The following is a 22,398-nucleotide window of genomic DNA, read 5'->3' as shown; positions in this document are numbered from 1 at the left end:
CAGCGCCAGGGGCATCAGCCTCCAGGCAGTCGCGACGGCCTCCTCCGTCTGGGTCAAGAAACAAGAGTCAACCCCAGGGACAAAAGAAGTCCTGGGGGAAGAAGTCTACTAGACAAGACACTAAGACCTCTTTATGAAGGGGCGCCCCCACTCGCTCTAGTGGGGGGAAGACTGCTACAGTTTTCAAGGCTCTGGCAGGAGGACTTCCAGGACAGATGGGTAATCTCCACAGTAACCTTAGGGTACAAGCTGGAGTTCCAAGAATTCCCTTCTCCTCGTTTCCTCAGATTAAGTGTCCCCAGAGATCCAGAGAAGAAGCAGTCGCTCCTTCTAGCGTTAGAGCGACTTTTGTCACAAGAGGTCATCATGGTGGTTCCCACGAAGGATCAAGGATTGGGCTTTTATTCCAACCTTTTTACGGTCCAAAAGCCAAATGGGGATGTCAGACCCATTCTGGATCTAAGGGATCTGAATCGTTTCCTAAGAATTCGGTCCTTCCGCATGGAATCAATTCAGACAGTAGTCTCCATCCTGCAGGGAGGAGAATTTCTGGCATCGATAGACATCAGAGATGCATATCTGCATGTGCCCATTTTTCCTGCTCATCAGAAGTTTCTGCGCTTCGAGATAGGAGGGCGTCATTTCCAGTTTATGGCTCTGCCTTTTGGGATAGCCACTGCACCTCGAGTGTTTACAAAGATCTTGGCTCCTCCTCTGGCCAGATTAAGGGCTCAAGGTATAACTGTCATAGCATACCTAGACGACCTGCTCTTGATAGACCGGTCGGTAGCCTCTTTGAACGGGAACTTGAGGACCACAGTCAAGTATCTGGAACACCTAGGTTGGATTCTCAACCTAGAAAAATCTTTCCTAAAACCAGTAAGAAGACTGGAGTATTTAGGTTTGATCATAGATACAAGCCAGGAGAAAGTATTTCTACCTCAGGCAAAGATCACTGCTTTAAAGGAGTTGATTCTGGTAGTCAGGACCAAGAAAGGGTCCTTCTGTCCGCCTTTGTATGAGGCTGCTAGGAAAGATGGTGTCTTCATTCGAAGCAGTTCCCTATGCTCAGTTTCATTCAAGACTGTTGCAACACAGTATCCTGTCGGCCTGGAACAAAAAGGTTCAGGCATTAGACTTTCCTATCCACCTGTCTCATGCGGTGCGTCAGAGCCTCAATTGGTGGTTAATACCTGAAAACCTACAGAAGGGGAAATCCTTTCTACCGGTGACCTGGACGGTGGTAACAACAGATGCCAGTCTGTCGGGTTGGGGAGCAGTTCTGGAACACTCTGCAGTCCAAGGGGGTGTGGTCCAAAAAGGAGAGAGCCTTACCCATCAACGTTCTGGAGATCCATGCAGTATATCTAGCCCTAGAGGCTACAGGGTTGCCCAGTCAGGATCCAGTCCGACAATGCCACAGCAGTGGCTTATATCAATCTTTAGGGAGGCACCAGGAGCCGAGCTGCTCAAAGAGAGGTGAACCAGATCTTAGTCTGGGCCGAGAAGCAGGTGCCATGTATATCGGCAGTCTTCATTCCAGGGATAGAGAACTGGCAGGCGGACTATTTAAGTCGCCAGCAGTTACTCCCAGGGGAATGGTCTCTGCATCCCGACTTCTTTTGGGCCATAAGCCAAAGATGGGGGGTTCCAGATGTAGACCTCTTTGCATCCCGATTCAACAAAAAGATAGACAGATTTGTGGCAAGGACAAAGGATCCTCTTGCATGCGGGACAGATGCGTTGGTGATTCCGTGGCATCGGTTCTCACTGATTTATGCATTTCCGCCTATTCTACTACTGCCACGACTCATTCGCAGGATCAGGCAGGAAAGGAAGTCGGTACTTCTGGTAGTCCCCGCTTGGCCCAGGAGGACCTGGTATGCAAAAATAGTAAGGATGACGGTGGGTTCCCCGTGGACCCTACCGTTATGCCCAGACCTGTTATCTCAGGGTTCAGTGTTCCATCCTGCTTTACAAACGCTAAATTTGACGGTTTGGCTATTGAAACCCACATTTTGAAAGATTGTGGGCTTTCAGGTCCTGTGATATCTACCTTGATCAGGTAGGAAGCGGGCTTCCAGGGTAATGTATCATAGAGTCTGGAAAGCTTATGTATCCTGGTGTGAATCCAGGGGTTGGCATCCCAGAAAATATGTGATAGGTAGAATCCTTGATTTTCTACAGTTGGGATTAGAGATGAAGTTGGCCTTGAGTACCATCAAGGGCCAGGTCTCGGCCTTATCAGTATTGTTTCAATGACCACTTGCTTCGCATTCTTTGGTCCGAAACTTTATGCAGGGGGTGACGCGTCTTAATCCTCCGGTTAAGGCTCCCCTAAACCCCTAGGACTTGAACTTGGTTCTGTCTGTTTTAAAGAAACAGCCTTTTGAACCGATACGACAAATTCCTTTGGTCTTGTTGACAAGAAAGTAAATTTTTCTGGTAGCCATTTCTTCTGCTAGAAGAGTATCAGAATTAGCAGCTCTTTCCTGTAAAGAGCCTTATTTGATTATCCACAGGGATAGAGTGGTACTGCGCCCTCATCCTAATTTTTTACCGAAGGTGGTTTCAGATTTTCATCTAAACCAAGACATTGTTCTGCCTTCCTTTTTTTCAGACCCCTGTTCTTCTGAAGAAAGGTCACTACATTTTTTGGATGTAGTAAGAGCAGTCAAAACCTGTCTGGAAGCAACTGCTAAAATTCGCAAAACGGATGTTTTGTTTGTGCTGCCAGAAGGTCCCAAGAGAGGACAGGCAGCGTCAAAAGCTACCATTTCTAAATGGATTCGACAATTGATTATTCAGGCTTCTGGTTTGAAACAGAAGATTCCTCCGTTTCAGATCAAGGCACATTCCACAAGGGCTATTGGTGCTTCTTGGGCAGTGCATCATTTGGCCTCTATGGCTCAAATCTGCAAGGCCGCAACCTGATCTTCAGTCCATACATTCACCAGATTTTATCAGGTGGATGTGAGAAGGCATGAGGATATCGCCTTTGGGCGTAGTGTGCTGCAGGCAGCGGTACAGGGTCCTCAGGTCTGATTGCACCCTACTTGGTTGTGGTTCCCCTCCCCTCAGATAGCATTGCTCTGGGACATCCCATCAGTAATTACTGAGGCTCTGTGTCCCGTGATGTATGAGAAAGAAAATAGGATTTTTTATAACCGCTTACCTGTAAAATCCTTTTCTTTCGATGTACATCACGGGACACAGAGGTCCCGCCCCTCTTCTAATACACTTATATTGCTTTGCTACAAAACTGAGGTATCCCTGTAGGGGGAGGGATTATATAGGGGGTTGAACTTCCTGGCTAGGGTGTGCCAGTGTCCAATCACCTAGTGATACCTATATAACCCATCAGTAATTACTGAGGCTCTGTGTCCCGTGATGTACATCGAAAGAAAAGGATTTTACAGGTAAGCTGTTATAAAAAATCCTATTATTATACTTACCTGCTCTATGCAGTGGTTTTGCACAGAACAGCCAAGATCCTCCTCTTCTCTGGTCCCTCGCAGTGCTCCTGGCCCCTACTTCCTACAGAGTACCCCCACAGCAAGCAGCTTGCTATGGGGGCACCCCAGCCAAGCCACTGTTCTGTGTGCCCATTCAGACACAAAGCCATGGTTTGGGCCCGCCCCCTCTCACTCTCCTCACTGGCTTTGACAGCAGCAGGAGCATGGGCTCAGGTAAGTATTAGGGGGGCTGCTACACACAGAAGGCTTTTTATCTTAATGCAAAGAATGCATTAAGATAAAAATCCTTCTGACTATACAACCACTTTAAGCTGGTGATTTTTATTTCTGAATGCGTACCTACTCTCTGCCTAACCCAGACATGAGTTTTAGGTTCGACCATCCCTGTAATTGACTCATGCATTTGAGGGAAAAATATGGTGGTAATGTTTGCAATATGACTGCCTCATTTTTACACACTGTTTATATGAGTCAGACCTCATTGTTACAGGTGTCCTCACTGACTAAAAGGGAGCTCCCTGTGAGCTCACAGTGACAGCTAAAGGTACGTGACATTTATTCTAAGCATAGGCTTCCTTTAATTTATCCTTCACATTAAGGGTAGAGGAAACAACATTTTTTTTTTGTTTGTTTTTTTTCTACGGAGGAATCTCTTCCTGATAGTGTTGTCAAGATGCTAATAACTTATTAAGCTGTAGATGCTGCAAAGCTCACACTGTTCAGACATTTAATGGTCATGTCTTATCATATTAGTGTAGTTCATGTCACAGTCATATTAACTCTGCCTAAGACTGTTTATGCTTCTGATTTAAACAGGCAGGAGCAACCTTTTATAAGAAGAGTGGCCTGGGTCCGTTGCCTCAAGCACTGTTTAACGGTGTACCCTTTAACACTGAAGAAATGGATGTGGAGGAGATGGAGACAACTATTCTGCAGAGGATCATAGAAGCCACAGGCTTCTTTCAGAGGACAGTGTTCATGGTAAGCTTATCATTCACAAAGCATATGAGACAGATATGCCATTCTAATATTTAGTTAAAGCTTTGTTTACATGATGTGCTAGCTGTCATTTGCTTCAGACATAGTTTGCAGAGGTTATTCCTTTACATTATGTTTATTTTGTGTTTATGATATACAGTAGAAGGCTTTAGTTAAGAAAAAAAAAATTTTAGTAATTGCAGATAAAGATATGTGACCTGACATTACCAGCAATGGCGTACCCCCATCCCTTAATATATTGGTACAGAAAGGTGGAGAGGTAATGGGACTTTGCATGAGGCATGTCATTGGATGATGATGCATGAAATGTATAAATATAGATATGAGATTAATATAAGTTGATGTCACAATCACATAATATAATCCATAATTGTTTTAAAAGTAAAGTATCAATAAAACATAATAATAATATGATATTATCAAATAAAATTGACATATCAATTGTAATAATGAGGTATTTTATACAAGGAATCAATAAACATGATTGGTACGAGAAATTCATGATTAGTAATACAGATCATCAGATAAACCTAATTGGCAGGATCAATACATGATTTACTCATACATCCACTGTACAAACAAATATATAAATATATATTATTAAAATTTGAGCATTAAAAATCCATAATTCGAACAGACTTGTCTTGGCACCCATGATTGGAAACTCTACACGTTTCATGGCTTACAGCCACTCATCACGAGTAAGATGCCATAATATACTAAAAAGGTGGATAAATGGAATAACTATTATTGTATGGTACCCTCTAGGGGGAAAAGCATACCAAAAACAAACGGTTACATAGTTACTTACAAAACAGCTCATAGGCAGTGCCTATCCTCTAAATGGGAATGACAGGTGACCTTGGATCAGATGCATCCCTCGGGGTTGAGGCGGGAGACACCACCCCCCCCCCCCCCCCCGAAAGAAAAGAGACCAAGGCAACAGCCAAAGGACATGCATGAGTGAATAGAACCAAAAATCTAAAAAAATTAAACCTAAGTGAGTGGATGAGGCTGGTGTATGTGTTTTGTGAACAATCTATGTGTTCTCACAATGGGAATACTATTTGAATCTATACAGGTAATACGTGTGTGGGTGTAGCCCACGAGTATAGAGCAATATGTGTGTGAATAAAAAATGTAAATTAGGTAAGTAAATAAGTGATGCTGACACCCCATATGAGTGTGCACAGATAATCAAATGCTCAAATAACATGTGTTTAGGTGCAGAGTCTAAAATTACCCCAAATTACCTGGATAATGTGAGAAAAATGTGAATGAGTGGAGCTGACTAGCCCTGGCCGATACACCCCCAGTCCAGGGCGAGTCCACACCAAAATCTTGCCTAAACGTCAGTCAGCAAGGAAGAGGTGGGGGGAGAGAGCAGCCCACCTGCAGAGCAATTGCCCATCCACCTCGCCTGCGGCGTTGGATGGAAAAAGACCGTTCAGCGGCGCCATGAGCGGGTCATGTCTGCATGACGCCGATGCACTGAGGTCAGTCCCCTCCACATCGCAGTACAGGGATGAGGAGGGGGAGAGAACTGAAGTGCATCGCATCCCCGGAAGTGATAGACACAGAAATCCAAACCCACCACCCATGGGCTAGATTATTAACTGCCAGATTGTAAGGGGATATATAAGGAAGGAGAACTGGTCCGAGAAGGTCTGTATAGACAAACTAAAGAATATATAACTAATGGGGGGTAATAATATAAACTAGGGCTGAATGAGTAAAGGTATGGTTATAAAAAAATAATCAATAGTCTGTGTGGCAGGTCACCAAAATGCGGGTGTCTTCCACCCAAATGTAGGGACAGCTAAAGATATGTGACCTGACACTACCAGCAATGGCGTGCCCCCATCCCTTAATACATTGGTACAGAAAGGAAGAGAAGCATGAGGCACGTCATTGGATGATGACATTTTAGTAATTGGTCAGGAAAAGTTGACAGTAACTAATTACTTAGCAAAGACAAAGTAACTTAAGTATATTACAGTACTGTAAATATAGTAATTAAGACCATTTTCAGTTTTCTCATGAGTCAAAATAACCAAGTGACTTTCTTACCCAGAGTTTAAGTCCTTAGTGGAAAATGCTACTCTTGAACAGGGCTGTTATTATCACTAGACTTAGAGATTATCTCAGCTTTTTTCAACTTAGTACACATAACTTTAACCACTTCACATTTACCCCCTTCCTGCCCAGGCCAATTTTCAGCTTTCAGCGTTTTCACACTTTGAATGACAATTGCGCAGCCATCCAACTCTGTACCCAAAATTAATTTTTATCATTTTGTTCATACACCTAGAGCTTTTTTTTTGGTGGTATTTAATCACGTCTAGGTTTTTTATTTTTTGCTAAATAAATGAAAAAAAAACAGAATTCCGAAATTTCTTTCTGTTTAAAAATGTTGCAAATAAATAATTGTTCTTCATATATTTCAGCCAAAATGTATTCGGCTACATTTCTTTGATGACAATGACCCAAATCAGTGTATATTATTTAGTTTGTAGGAAAATACTATAGTATATATCTGAAAATTGATCATTCCTGATGTACCGACAACCTCATTTCTTGAGGTCCAAAAAATTTCAGGACAGTACAGATATCCTCCAAATGACCCCTTTTTGGAACGTAGACAGTCCAAGGTATTTAGTAAGAGGCAAGGAGAGTAAGAGGCATCGTCCTAGAATGATGATAACATTTATTTATTTTTAATTTTTATAAATGTCTTTTTTTTTCCCCTTTTTTTTCCAAGCATACTTTGACCAGAGCAATGTATTGTTACCATAGTAACATTGTACTACTCTGGGGTAGTAGTCAGTATTTTTTTTTTTTTTTTACACATTCTTTCACATGAATTTCATTGCTATAAGCAGGCATTTTACTGAATAAAATGGATTCATTTAGTTTGTTTCATTGTGATTAGCTGTGATTGGCCGCTGCTGATCACATGACACATATGGGCTGTGATTGGCCCAGTCTGTACCATGTGATCACAATGGCCAATCACAGCTAGCAACACAATTGTACACAATAGATGGCTTGAAAGGAAGCCATCTATTGTTTACAACTGTCATTTGACCTGCTGCGCTTGGTTACAGCGGTCACAGGGTACTGGCACCAGGCCAGTGGACACAACCGGTGACAGATCACTCCGCAGCGCATGAGGTGCGGTCCGAGAGGACATCCAGTGAGTTCCGCCCAGCCATCCTTTTGCTATAGGTTGGGCAGGAAGTGGTTAAAACTAAAGTATTGGCCTGTTGCTTCTACCAGTGCTGTCCCTTGTCTAGGTTATTTTAGAATCCCCATGACTGTTAAAGACCTTTCTAGTGAATACAGTGTTGGCAGTCATCCTTTAGAGGGACCAAAAGAACCGTGACAACTCCTCCCAAACACTTAGCGGCCCTGTGCATATTTGAGGAGAAATTAGTTTAAAAAAAGATGACTGCATCTTAACAAGGGCTCAACCATCCCTACGAAGGTTGCACCGGTGTTTTAATAACTCCATCGACAAGGACTTGGAGGCCTTGTTCTCTCTGGCAGGCCCTGCTTTGCAACCTGCCCTAGCATTGACCCTAATCTACCAAACTTTAACTGACTGGGCAAAGGCCATCAGCTGAGAGCTGGTTACTATGCAAGTTGATCCTGTAAATGTGGAGTATTTGGAACTCATGCTTGCAATCTTGACTTACTGTGAGGACAGATTGTTAAAGGTCACCCATCGTATTTCCCATATGAGGTGGACTCTTTGGGTAAAGTGTTGCGCTATGGAACTGGCATGCAAAAAAAGGCAAGAGTACCCATCTGCCCCAGAACAGGAAGAAGCCTAGGTCTCAGTATGGGAGGGCTCATTCCTGTTCACCAATAAGTTATTTTCATTACTCCCAGACCTAAACGTTCATGTTTTAATGTTCAAGCCTGGTTCCCAGGTACCGGATTCACCAACACATGTCAAAATAAATGTGTCCGATAGAGCTTTACCACCACACTGTTTGTGTCATCTTAATCCTCACGTGTATCGTCAAAAAAATAAAAACTACTATGTGTAAACCTTCTTATACATAAAACATAATCTCTAATGTTGTGCTTGCATATGTACATGCCACCAAAATCCACAATGTCTCTGTGACTTCTCTACTGCCCAATTGCCTATGCTCTTGCCAAAACACAAACTTTATATCTCATATTACTTTAAATCATTGTCTTTATTCGAAGAACTCCCATGTTAAACCTCCTCTCAAAGGTGTACCCCAAAAAAGAAAAAACTCAATAGTGTATTATCACCAAAACAAAGAAATTAACTATCCATAAAATTGTGCTCCCATATGTAAACAAAACAAATGTCTCTATGCTCATTCACACCAATGTGGTCCTTCCTCCATGAGCCGAAACACCTTACCAAACTTGCCCATGTGACCCAGGCTTGACTGATAAGTTTCTTCCCATTCATTCGATCAGTCTTCTGCACTTCAGGTGTTCGCAAAGATGCAAACAACATAGCTTGAATATAGCTCCATTGTAAGTCTGCACTGGACTGCCTGGAGATTGGAGTTGCCTAAATCCTTTTTTTTTTTTTTTTTTCAGCATGAGTGTTCTGGAGCTGGTTGTAGCCTCTTTCAAGGCAGTTCCATTTGCCCAGTTTTACTACAAACCCCACAACATTCCAGTGTTGTTCAGCCGGTCCAGTCCTTGGACCGAGTGATTCATCTGGCACCCAAAGGCCAGGTTTTCCCTGATCTGGTGGCTAAGGAATTCTGATCTGGAGTTAATGAAGTCCTTCCTTCTAATGGAATAGCCTCATAATTCTTGTCGAGCTGAGGAGGAACCCTGGACATTCTGTTGGTGCAGGGAACTTGGACATCAGAGGAAACCTTGTCTACCAGTCAACATTTAACATCCTGCAACTTCGGGTGGTCTAGCTGTCCTTGCTATGCTGAACACCCTGTCTGGAAGGTGATCTTAGTCAGACAATGCCACAGCAGTGGTGTGTACCAATAATTAAAGAGAAACCAGAAGATTTGCTGCGACCAGAAAGGTAGAAAGGATCCTTTCCTTTGTAGTACTTCATGTTCCAGGCTTTTCTGCCATTTACTTCCCAGGTGTGGCCATTTGGGAGGCAAATTACTTCGGTGAGCAGCACATGAACCTGGAAGAGTGGTCCCTACACTCATAGCAGTTCCAGTATAAAGGGTTATAGGTGAAGAGACTCTGGATGTGGATTTCTAAGTTCAACAAGAGTAATGGATGCTCTGTGAACTCAGTACAGTCTGATCTATGCCTTTCCTTCTTTGAATTGTGTTCCTCACTGCCCCCCCCCAGGATCAAGATGAAGGGCATTCTGGGGATCCTCATAGTTCCAGACTATACCAGGGAGACCTGATGAAACTCCTGGAAAGCACTTAATAGGCTATTTCAGATGGTCCAGATCTTCTGTCCCAAGAACCAATTTCCCATCCTGCTTCTCAGTTGCTGGCTTTAATGGCATGTCCAAGTTCTTAGAGCAGAGACCTCTCCAAATCGGTGATCTCCACAATGCTCATAGCTCAGAGTTCTACTTCAGCTAGGTCTACCATCACACGTGAAAGGCATACTTCATCACATGGCACGAAGTTAGAAACTTTCACTGTAGGAAATTCTCTGTGGGATGAATTCTGGCTCTTTATGCAGGAGGGTGTGGACTAGCAATTGGCCTTATCACCATCAAGGACCTGGTCTCTGCGATTTGGAGCTTGCTCCAGAGTCACCTTTTGAATCTTTTACGGTTGTTCGCCTTTCCACTCTAACTCACTTTATTTGGTTTTTAAATCGCCTCTGGGAGGTATGTGTTTGAGCTGGCAGCTATTGTTATTAACCTTTTTTGGTCTTACACAGGTGGTGTTGAGGCCTAGCACTTCTTTCCTAAGGTAGATTCAGCCTTTCATCTCAGTCAGGTCATTGTACTTGCCTGTGACTCAAAGGGATCGATCATCGCTCTGGCTGATAATTTCCCAGTGACTCACAGATCGATGTTCAAAATCATGTTCTTAAGGATTGTGTTTAACCCTTTTCTATTCTGTATTAAATATGTGAATGGTTCTTAGACTTTTCAGCATCAGGCTATTTTTCTCCCAGATCGGCAAAGCCGTCACCTGGTCTTTTCTAAGGGCTCATGCGCACAGGACATTTTTATAGCTGCTGTTAGGGGCGTCTGACATTTTTTTTTTTTTTTAACCACTTAAAGACCGAGCCTCTTTTTGAGATTTGTTGTTTAAGTTTTTTGCTAGAAAATTACTTAGAACCCCCAAACATTATACATTTTTGTTCTAACACCCTCTAGAGAATAAAATGGCGGTCGCTACAATACTACTACAAACGGTCTTACAAGCGCCCTTTTTATGGAAAAAATACACTTTTTTTAAATTAAAAAATAAGACGACCTTTTTTTTTTATATTGTCAAAGATAATGTACCCCGAGTAAATTGATACCCAACATGACACGCTTCAAAATTGCGCCCGCTTGTGGAATGACGACAAACTTTTACCCTTAAAAATCTCCATAGGCGACGTTTAAAAAATTTTACAGGTTGCATGTTTTGAGTTACAGAGGAGGGCTAGAATTATTGCACTCGCTCTACCGATCGCAGTGATACCTCACGTTTGTGGTTTGAACACCATTTTCATATGCGGGCGCTACTCACGTATGCGTTCGCTTCTGCACACGAACTTGGTGGGACATCTTCCCCTCACTCGTCTTCATACCCAGCAAGGGAGAAGATATGATCGCCTCCACCGATGCCGACGGCTCCGGTAAGCGGCAGAGGGCACCGGATCACGGCGGGGGGGCACCTCTCCCGCCGTCGATAAGTGATCTTGCGGCGAATCTGCCGCAGTGACCATTATTATCGGAAACGGGACCGCTGGCCGAAGAAGAGGATACCAGGGTTATGGCAGCTAACTCCTTCCATAACAACGATATTCCACTTCAAAGTTAGGACGTATATCGGCATGTGTGGCGGTTCGAAAGATGTTAACCGCCTCTAAATGCCCCTCCATGTTAGCCTATGTGTCCATGCACACATAAACTGCCAGAGGCATTTGGAGGCATAAGCGTTTAGAGGCAGTAGGAAAAAACGTCTGCCTGTGCAGACGTTAGGAGCACTAAAAATGCTTTTAAACGCTGTAACAAGCTGTTAGCCACGTTAAGACGCGTTTGGTGTTTTTAGGTGTTTTTACATTATAGGGAGTGTTTTTACTGAAGGAAAGAAAAAAACGCTAATGCCAAAAAACGCCCATAAATGTTATTCAAAAACGCGGCTAAAAATACTTTTTTAACGCTACTTTTTCCTGGCAGCAGCGCTGGCGTTTTTCAAACGTCCGATGTGCATGAGCCCTAAGTTTTACCAGGTGGATGTTCAGACCTCATCTGTTGCCATCTTCCAACATAAGGTCCTTCAGGCAGCACTCTAAGCTGCAGGCAGTCTTCAGTTCTCTGTTATTTCAATTGGGCCTGTTAGCATTTCTTGATGTGTTTAACTGCTTTTGGATGCTTGAAGTTCATATACTTCCTGTATCCCTTAATGAAAGAAAATGGGATTGTTGTACTTAGGCCTCATGCACACGAGACGCTGTTAAACGCGTTCAGAGGCAGTTGGACACTTTCTTCAACTGCCCCTGAACTCATTCAATATTATCCTATGTGTCCATGTACACAGTCTAGTTTTTTGGCGTTTTTAGGCAGTTGTGTTTAACCTTGTTTTTTCAAGAAGCAAAAAAATGGGTTCAGACGCAGAAGTTTTCCACATTTCAGACGCCAAACACGGCTAAACGCCGGTACCACGTTTAGCCGCGTTTCGTTTTTATAAAGGTTTTTAAAGGAACCCTATTTTTTGGACCAGAAAACACAGAAATATGATGGTAAACTGCAGAAGAGAATGACATTTTGTGACCCGAATTTGGGGCCCCATATCTCGGGGCCCCTTGGTGCTAGAAAGCTTTGGTGTGGTGTGCAAACACAGTAGAACTAGCACTACAACATATCCAAATTTGGGGTTCCTAGCACCAAGTGGCCCCCGAAATACGGGGTCCCAAAGTCGGGTCACAAAATGTCAAGCACTTTTCTGCAGCGGAGAATGACATTTTGCAACCCGTATTTGGGGCCCCATATCTTGGGGCCACTTGATGCTAGGAACCCCAAATTTGGTGTGCTAACACAGTGGAACATGCACTACAAGATATACAAATTTGGGGTTCCTAGCACTAAGTGGCCCTGAGATATGGGTCACAAAATGTCAAGCACTTCTGCAGCAGAAAATGACATTTTGCGACCCGACTTTGGGGCCCCATATCTCGGGGCCACTTGGTGCTAGGAACCCCAAATTTGGTGTGCAAACACAGTGGAACTGCAGCATATCCAAATTTGGGGTTCCTAGCACCAATTGGCCCCTAGATACAGGGCCCCAAAGTCGGGTCGCAAACATTGTGCAAACTGAATTTGTGGCCCCATATCTTGGGGCCACTTAGTGCTAGGAACCCCAAATTTGGATATGTTCTAGTGCCAGTTCCACTGTGTTTTCACACCAAATTTGGGGTTCCTAGCACAAAGTGGCCCTGAGATACAGGGCCCAAAATTTGAGTCACAAAATGTAATTCTTTGCTCTGCAGTTGCTTCTAGACGCAAACGCGGTAAAACGCCGCTAAACACGGCATGTAAATGCGGCAAAATGGGTGTTTCTAAACACCAGTTTCAGCTTTTAAAAACATGTGTTCAGCAGAGTTTGCACCGGCGTCTCATGTGCATGAAGCCTTACCATAAATCCATTTATTGGAGTTCATTGAGGGGCATAGGCCCCCACCCCTCTGCATCTATGATCATATTCTAAGAAATTGTATTTCCACAAAATTGAGGAGTGCTGGGAGTAGGAGGGGTATATTGAGTTGGCGTAATTTTTTTGTTTGCCAGTGTTCAAATGCTCCTGAAGTTAGCAGTATAACCCGACAGTCTGAACTCCTGTGTCCCTGAACTTCAAAAAATAGATTAGTAGATTAGTAGATTAGTTGATTAGAAATAGAATAGTAAGTATAAAATCCTATTTTTTTATGTAAATATTTTGTTGTGTTGTCACTTTGCTGCAGATGGTTTTGGTGTATTATGCGAATGATAATACAGCTGCTAATGGCTAGTTTAGGTTGAGGGAATTGGGTTTACATCTTACTCAACCTAACTGAATGAAATTTATCTTGCTGAATCCCCTTGTATAAGAAACAATTGCCAGTTTTCTAATTTTTATTAAAATTGTTTTCATCTGTTTTCCTCATTCATTGCTGTATATCAGTACTGCTGATGTCTTGTGCAGTCTCTTTGCAGCCACGCTAGGTTTCCTTATGGTGACACAAGAAACCAAAGTTCAGTGCAGATAAATAGTAGGTGAACACTATAAAGTTCTCGTAAAGCAGTAAGGCTACATTGCCGGGTTCCCTTACTCGCAATGGAGGCGGCATGCACCCAACAGCTGATGGAAACATCAGCTGCGGTGACATCGCTGGACTCCAGGACAGGTAAGTTTCCGATTATTAAAAGTCAGCAACTGCAGTATGCGCAGCTGCTGGCTTTTAATTTTTGCAGCGGTGGGCGGACCTCCGCTTTAATGACCAGGCCTTTATTTGCGATACAGCACTGCGTCGCTTCAACTGACAATTGCGCGGTGTGGTCGTGCAACACTGTACCCAAACAAAATTGACATCCTTTTTTACCCAAAAATAGAGCTTTCTTTTGGTGGTATTTGATCACCACTGCGGTTTTTATTTTTTGAGCTATAAACAAAAAAAGACCAACAATAAAAAAAATTCTGCTATAATACATATCCAAAAAAAATCTAAAAAAAAAATGTATTCATCAGTTTAAGCCAATATATATTCTTCTACATATTTTTGGTAAAAAAGATCGCAACAGGCGTATATTGATTGGGTTGCGCAAAAGTTATCGCGTCTACAAACTATGGGATAGATTTAGGGACTTTTTTTTTTTTAATTGTTTTTACTGGTAATGGCAGGGATCTGCAATTTTTTTTTTTTAGCAGCACTGCGACATTGCGGCTGACAAATCTGACCCCAAATTACACTTTTTGGGGACCTGTGACATTATTACATTGATCAGTGGTATAAAAATGCACTGATCAATGTAAAGATTACACTGGCAGGGAAGGGGTTAACACTAGGGGCGATCCAGGGGTTAAGTGTGTTCCCTGGGTGTGTTCTAACTGTAAGGGGATGGGCTGCCAGGAACATGACAGAGATCACTGTTACCGATTGCTGGGAACAGTAGATCTCTGTCATGTCACTAGGCAGAAATGAAAATCACCTTGTTTACATAGACAGTTCCCCGTTCTGCCTCTCCTCACCGAGATTGCGGGGTCGCCGGCGGACATGGAGTCTGCGGACACTCTCCCGTGGCGCGTGCCCGCTATGCTACTTGCATGGACCGATGTACAGGTGCGTCGATTCATTCATTCAGGAGAGCCAACCTTCTGCAGCATATCTACATGAGCTGGTCGGCTAGTGGTTAAGTAATACGTTTTTATGTTACAAAATCTGACTAAAAAGGAATTATTCTAAACAGGAGTCAAAATCTTTTGTTTCATATTTAAAGTAAAGATAAAAAGATCAAATGGAAGAAAACTTAACCAAGTATAAAAATCTGCTGCATCTCAAAGCAAACATTATTTTAAGATATGAAATTCTTTGCTAGCACACTAAAATGGCTTAATAGTTTTTAGGTGTGTTGTAATCTGTATTGTGTGTGGGACCATTTACCTCAATGTATACTACTGCTGATTAAGCCATGTGGAAATAGTTGTTTGCAGTTAAGGTAAATAGGCCATAATCCAGGAACCCCATATACATGTTTTGATATCACTAATTTGTGTTTCCTTTCATTGTATTTAAAACAGGGTCTGCTTAATGAGAATTCAGATGCCGTGGATTTTTTAATGGAGCAGCCCAACATAGTTACTCGGTTGAATCCTTCCATTCTGACCAGTGAAAAGACGTATGTTGACTTTATATCAAGATCAGGTAAAGAAAATTATTGTTTTTAAACACAGGTTCATTCCATAGTCATGCTAAGATTAAAAGACTTGATTGGCCGTCTAACACAAGTTGTTTAAATTAATTCAAAATATTTTAACCCTGTTAAAATGATTGTTTGCTTCTGTACTGAATTGTATCAATTTGGTTCAGTTAATGTGATATTTATCTTCCACTTTGCATCTAAGGCTTTTTTCACGTTGGTGTTACGTTTGTCTATTTTTAATCCATCCGTTGATGGATGAAATACCGACAGCAAATCATTTCTATGGGTAAACAGATATAAACAGATGATCATCCGTTTACATCTGTGTCCATTCGGGTCCGTTTTTCTAAACGGAACCAGTCTCTGCACTGTTCTGTATAAAGGACCTGAGCGGAGTCAAACAGATTTAAACAGGCAACGTCCATTTTTGCCTCCATTTTTTTTCATCGGTTTTTCATCCAGTTTTGCCTTTTGTTGTTAGGATGCTGGCGGGTGCTAGCTACTAAGAACCAGTGACTCACCCCTGCTGTCAGCGGGGGGGATTCCTCACTAATAGCAGAATGTAAACAAAGCCAACATTAAGAAATTAGAAAAATGCCCTCAACATAGGGGGTACTTGACATTGGTACTTTTGATTTTTGGTATGAGGTCCCCCTATAAATACCCAGTAAGTATATAGGTGAACAATTCCTGCAATAGTACTGCAAATTGATGTATTGGTTGGTAAAATAACCTTTTCTCTCTTTCAAATTCTTTAATGGATTAGTTAACCTTTTTCACAAAAATGAAAAGGTGAATTAACTCACAACACCCTCCTGACCGCTCCAGTCCCCACTGCATGTACCTCGTATGCCCTGCTCTGGCACCCCCTTCAGCCGGTATGACTGTCCAACACTTTAAAACATCCCTAAACTGACCACACCGGCCAATAAGAATCTCTGCCTTGTTCCAGGATGCCTGCCCGGGAGAAAGGATCTTTAGAAGTATCTTTATTGGTCTGTATGATAAAGTAGCCAGCACTGACTAGTGTATGCTTACCATTGTTCATGTTATGCTGTTACACATCCTTCAGTACTGTGTAGTGATTTTAAAGTGCTGGACCATTATATCGGCTGGGGAGGGCTGCGGAAGATCGGGAGATAAATTGTCTGCCCTGAGGGGTCGGGTGGGTGTGATGAGTTAGTTCAGCTTTTCATTTTGTATGAAAAGCTGAACTGACCTTTTAACTACCAATGCTAGCATGTTATGCTCCTATCCTTTCCAGACTATTATTCAGTTCAGTACTGTGATAGTTTGACTTGACAATTACTCTGTCATTCAGTAGTTTACCCAAATAATTCTTAGATCATTTTATTAGGTTTGTTTATTTTTATTCTGTCCTATAATAAAATTAAGACCAAAAACTAAAAAAAAAAAAAAAAAAAAAAAAAAAGTTTCCCTTGTAAAATACCAAGAAAAAAAAATTCCAGGAAAGGTCCAAAACCCCCAAAATGACCTTTTTGGAAAGTAGACCAAAGCTATTTCATTTTTTAAGCAGGTAGTGGGTTAAATCTGGCTTTTGGATGGCAGATGGCAAGCTAATTTAGTAATGTTCTGAGGATCTGTCAGATGCATAAGGCACATGAATCGCGTGCAACTGCAGTGCACACAGTTCATTATATGTTTTGCATATAGCTGCTATGAATATGCTAAATATATGGATATTACTAGTTGAGGTTAATTTAGTAAAATACACTATAAAAACACTGTACCTAAATTTGTCAAGGTGATCTCCTTCTGTAAGCTGGAGTACGGTAGGGGCAAGAGTAGAAGTGATCAGCAGCTGTTGTGAGAACAAGGGGAGGTCTGGTAAACTCAGCCAGCGTTTGCACTTGTGATTGCTGTGATTGGTTCACAGCAGTCAAAAAGCCTTCTAATCACAGGCAGCATAAGTGTGGCGTGTGCACACACTGTAAACAGATGTGCATTTTTAATCATCCACTCAGGAAAACCGCACTCCCTGTCAGCTATTTAACTACAATGGCTGCTGGTTACGTTTGTAATTTGCTTACATTTTTTTACATTTCTTTCCTTTATAGGAGATAAGCCTACAGTATGCATACATTTCTCATAGAAGTGTTTTAGTGCTTTCCACTGAGGAGAAACTAGCTATATGCCCCAAAAGGGTTGAGAAGGAGGAGCATTTCAATATAAGTGCTAATGAAAGTCTTTTTCAAATAGAGATGTGCTCTTCAGAGTTTTTTAAAATGTTTACACAGTTTTATGTTTTCACTGTCCACGGTCATCTAAACCTTTTAGTATCCGAAATTTTTAAACATGTCAGGTGGCATTTAAATCAGACTTAAATCAAGTATCCTGAAGGTATCATCCCAAAATAACTACAAATGAAAAATATAAAGTCCCTATTTTTTTTATTATTATTATTTTTTGTTTGTAATGTACAGCAGTAGTCAATAGTCTGTAGAAGTTTAGAACTAGTCCACATAGGCAAGCTAATGTGGCACTGGTGTTCTCCAGAACATTTTACCATAAAACGTATGCTTCATTCTGCAGAAGCTATCCTTAAAATGTTCAGGAGTTTTAATGGAAATTACAATGTGTCTCTTTACAATGTTATTATAGGACCCTCATAATGACCTATTTTGGGTTTGTCGCATTCTTACCTTGCAACTGAGAGTATCAAATGCCACCTGGAATATGATTTTTATATTTGTGTAGGTTTTCCCTCATAATCCAAAAACATATTTATTAGATTAGTTGGCTTTTTCCCAAATTGTCGCTAGTGTAATTGTGCTACAGACATTGGATTCTGAGCTCCTTTATGGGTAGGAACTGATATAAATAGGTCTATGCAATCTAACTCCAACGGGTACCCAGAGGTGTTCTAACCACTTATACTCTAGGTGGTATCACTTTAATCCCCCAGATGTGATAATGAAAGACAGTTAAGCTGGTCTACACTCCAAACTATTTTAACAAGATGAATGAAAGTGTGAGAATGAAAATCCACCTACGTACGATCTTTAGTCTTTAACCATGTGTGTTTTGGGTATTTCTGGTCGAGGCGCTGAAAATAAAACTAAGCAGGGCTTTTTTACTCGGAAAATAGGTACAGGAACTCAATCACGACCACCCCGTCCCTTACACACACCCTCCAAACCGCATCAAATAGTGGGTGTGGTCAAATTTCACTAACAGTGGGAGGGTCTTAACAGGGTCATTAAATACCAGGAGTGCATTATGTACAGAGTGCAGAGTTCAGGGAGGGGGTTACACACAGACTGCAGAGTTCAGGGTGTGCTATGTAAATAGTGCAGAGTTCAGGGGTGCACTGCATACAGAGTGCAGAGTTTAGCGGTGCGCTACACACAGAGTGCAGAATTCAGCCTTTCTTCCACAGCTGCTTACCTCTGCATCCCCCATCCACATCTCACGTTAACCCCTCTTCAGCTCTGACCTCTGCATGCAACCCCCCCTCTACTGCCCCATCTTCTCCCCATCTCCTTAAAAGCTACACCATCTTCCACGTGTTTTATTTTTGTTTCTGTATTAAGCTGAAGCACCCAGCCAGCTCTAGTACCTTCCCACATACTGTAGTTGGTTCCACCTCTCTCACTTGCTGTGAGATCATTCAGTGGTGATGTTGGCATTTGCACTGCACCCCGTTTACCTGCATCTCTCTTTTCCCCATCCTTCACTCAGTGGGAGCCACTCGAAGATCTGATCTGTGGGAGCCATTGAGGAACAAGCTGTCACTTGTAAGCATAGAAGCCGGACTTTTGTGTTTTCAAGTAATAGTGGTCAGCAGGGAGCAGAGGGCCTGAGACAGAGGTGGTGGAACTGAGTTCCACCAAATTCCAGCTGAAAAAAAGCCCTGAAACTAATTATGCAATTCCATGAGAACAGATTTGTGATGAGACATTTGGCTCTAATTGCTTTATTCTTGCATTCTAATTTCTACACAAAATAAGGAAGGGGTGGTGTGAGATGAGATGTTTTTTAAAAAAGCAACAAATTGAATAGGGTCACATTTCATATATCAGCAGCTATCTCTAAAAGTTGCAAAATTAGAAGAAAAGGTTGGTGGGGGAGCGGCGTTGCATTGTGCTCACAGTTTAGTCTATATACAAAATGGTTATTGTAAAACTGATAAACAAAATGGAGGCTCTTGTGCTGAAATGGACAATACAGTGTATTTCTTTGTCATTTCCCTCCTTTTGTTTATTTAACATAATTATACTCTTATTTTCATTCGACTACTGGCAGCTCCTGCTTTGTGCAGAAAGACAGTGTCTTGTTTAAGTCTCTCCTAGATTTCTCAGAATAACAGTTATAAAAAACAAACAATTTTATTTGATACAAGAAGTCACCAAAACCTTCCATCCATCTTTAGTAATACAGTATCTCTAGGCTTATCTTGTAATTCTTTTATCTTGTCAAGGTATCCCTTAAAGTGGAAGGAAAGACTTTTTTTTTATTCGACTCCCTACAATCGGATACCACAATAATATTTCATCCTCGTAGTTTGAATTTTAAAAATGTTTTTTTTCTTCCTTATTTGACTTACAAATTCCTCATGTCATATGACTGCAAAGCCCTTGCCTTCACTTCTGCAGGGCAGCTGTTGGGTGTGTCCACTGCCTCCTAGTATCATCATTTCTGGAGGATAGGGACCTGGGAGGATTGGAGGAGCTGTAGTACATTGCTGATGATGATGTTAATGGGTGGGGGCGAGGCCAGGTGGGGGTGGGCGTGATCGGTCAGGTGAGATGGGGCAAGGCTAGGAGGCATGGGGGTGCGGCCAGGTGGGATAGGGGCAAAGCTAATCAGAGGTTTGCTGAAATTAATACACAGATATATACGAGGCAACAGTTTAAGGGAGTGCCTGTGAGCAGACAGATTCAGCTGCCCGGGCACACCATTGTTGGTAATGCTCGGGAGATTGCTGATTGTCAAGCTTAGACTGCTGTTTCTAATCTAAACAATTGGCAGTTGAGACAATGCTTAATAACGTTTTTGTTGCTTCAAGAAAGATGTATAGGCAACTCCAGAATCCCATGAAAATCTTTATTTGCTACATGAAGATCAAGATTAAAAACAGCTGTTTTTAATCTTGACCTTCATGTAGCAAATAAAGATTTTCATGGGATTCTGGAGCTGCCGGCTACATCTTTCTTGGAGCTGCGTATTCAATGGCTGGAGGCCATTTGAAAAATACAAACTGATTGCCTGGATCAACCATAATAATAAAGTGATTAATAATAATCAAAAATAAGAAAAATATATAATTTATCAATCTTTCATCTACATGGTATAACCAGAAGATGCAGTCCTAGTGACCCTAAATCGCATATAACAAAAAAGATAGAATAGAGTTCTCCCAAGAGGGCCAAGTCTAGGACACTGTGATTGAGTCAAAAAGTTTTATTAAGTAGAAAAAACACACAACAAGTTAATGAAAAAAGAGACTGGTAGTTTACCTCACAGGTAGTTTAAAAATAGGACAACATTGTCATATATTAAAAAGGGGATCACAGCTACGCATACTACACATACACACACACACACACTCAATACCCACATTTGAGCAATCACTATAGACAGACCAGTAACTCCTGTAATTTCAGACTTGTATATAAAAATCTCAGTTCTCAAAGGCCAAGAAATGGATACTATTGCAGTTACAGTAAAGCTTCGGTTTCTGATTAGAGCAGTGGATCAAATGGCCCATTTAAGTATGGGTGATATTGAGCAGGTTGGTGAGTTTGTTGCTGTCATGGAATCAAAAAATAGAGGGTATCATTTGACTATCCACAAATGGATGATTATAAGTCCCTTTTAGAATTTGATAACTAAACAGATTCCACCTAGTGAAGCAGGAGGATGATTTCACTGATGCTTGGATAATCAACGGAACAGGCTTAAACATAAAGTCACTTAGTAACACGGATACATCTCCAGAGGCTGTCAGATGGGGGAGGCAAACCAGTGCCAGGAACACCACAGCTGTGTTAATAGTCTTAGTTAAAGACACTCTCACCATGTATCGATCACTTCCCTGTACCTCTACCCATCGGTCCGGTTAGAGCCACGCTCGGAGTGAGCTGGTATCCTGACACCTTTTAAACTACCTGTGAGGTAAACTACCAGTCTCTTTTTTCATTAACTTGTTGAGTGTTTTTTTTACTTAATAAAACTTTTTGAATCAGTCACAGTGTCCTAGACTTGGCCCTCTTGGGAGAACTCTATTCTCTCTTTTTTGGAGGCCATTTGAGCCAGAGCACCCAGTGAAAGACTCCACCCTTAAAGTGATTGTAAAGTCTAGTTTAAAATCAAATAATAATAACAAACTTGCTATACTTGCCTCCTCTGTGCAGTTGGTTTTACACAGAGCAGCCTGGATCCTCCTCTTCTCGGGTCCCTCTTTGCTGCTTCTTGCCCCTCCCTCCTATCGAGTGCCCCCTCAGCCAGCAGCTGTCTATGGGGGCAACCGAGCTGAGTCAGAGATCCGTGTATCCATTCAAACATGGAGCCCTGATACGGCCCCACCCCCTCGCTCCCCTGATTGGCTGACTGACAGCCGCAGGAGCCAGTGGCACCGCTGCTGTATCTCAGCCAATCAGAATGAGTGTCCCGGATGGCTTAGACACTTGTGGACTTTGGTGGAGAGACATGGGGCTCAGGTAAATAATTAGGGGTGCTGGGGAGGCTGCTACACACAGGTTTTTTTTATCTTAATGTATAGAATGCATTAAGGTAAAAAAACTTCTGTCTTTACAACTCCTTTAATCTATGAGGTGAGTTCCCTGTTGAGAGCGCTGCCTCTGTGCTTTGCCTTCCTAAAAGTTTTTTTGTTACATATACTAAGCA

The 22,398-nt window shown here is 42.0% G+C and overlaps 1 protein-coding gene across 2 annotated transcripts in view; it reads left to right on the top strand.

The window, feature by feature from the left end:
* Window positions 1–22,398, top strand: part of UGGT2 (UDP-glucose glycoprotein glucosyltransferase 2) — a 670,166-nt gene that overhangs the window by 227,700 nt on the left and 420,068 nt on the right. For both annotated transcript variants that reach the window (XM_073614383.1, XM_073614382.1), the window contains exons 17-18: window positions 4,293–4,457; window positions 15,407–15,530. In XM_073614383.1, coding sequence (XP_073470484.1) covers window positions 4,293–4,457; window positions 15,407–15,530 — 289 coding nt within the window. The remainder of the gene's footprint in view (window positions 1–4,292; window positions 4,458–15,406; window positions 15,531–22,398) is intronic.

Source organism: Aquarana catesbeiana, linkage group LG02 (genome assembly GCF_042186555.1).
Source record: "Aquarana catesbeiana isolate 2022-GZ linkage group LG02, ASM4218655v1, whole genome shotgun sequence".
In the NCBI taxonomy this organism is placed as follows: Eukaryota; Metazoa; Chordata; class Amphibia; order Anura; family Ranidae; genus Aquarana; species Aquarana catesbeiana.
This window is presented reverse-complemented; position numbering and strand designations above follow the sequence as displayed.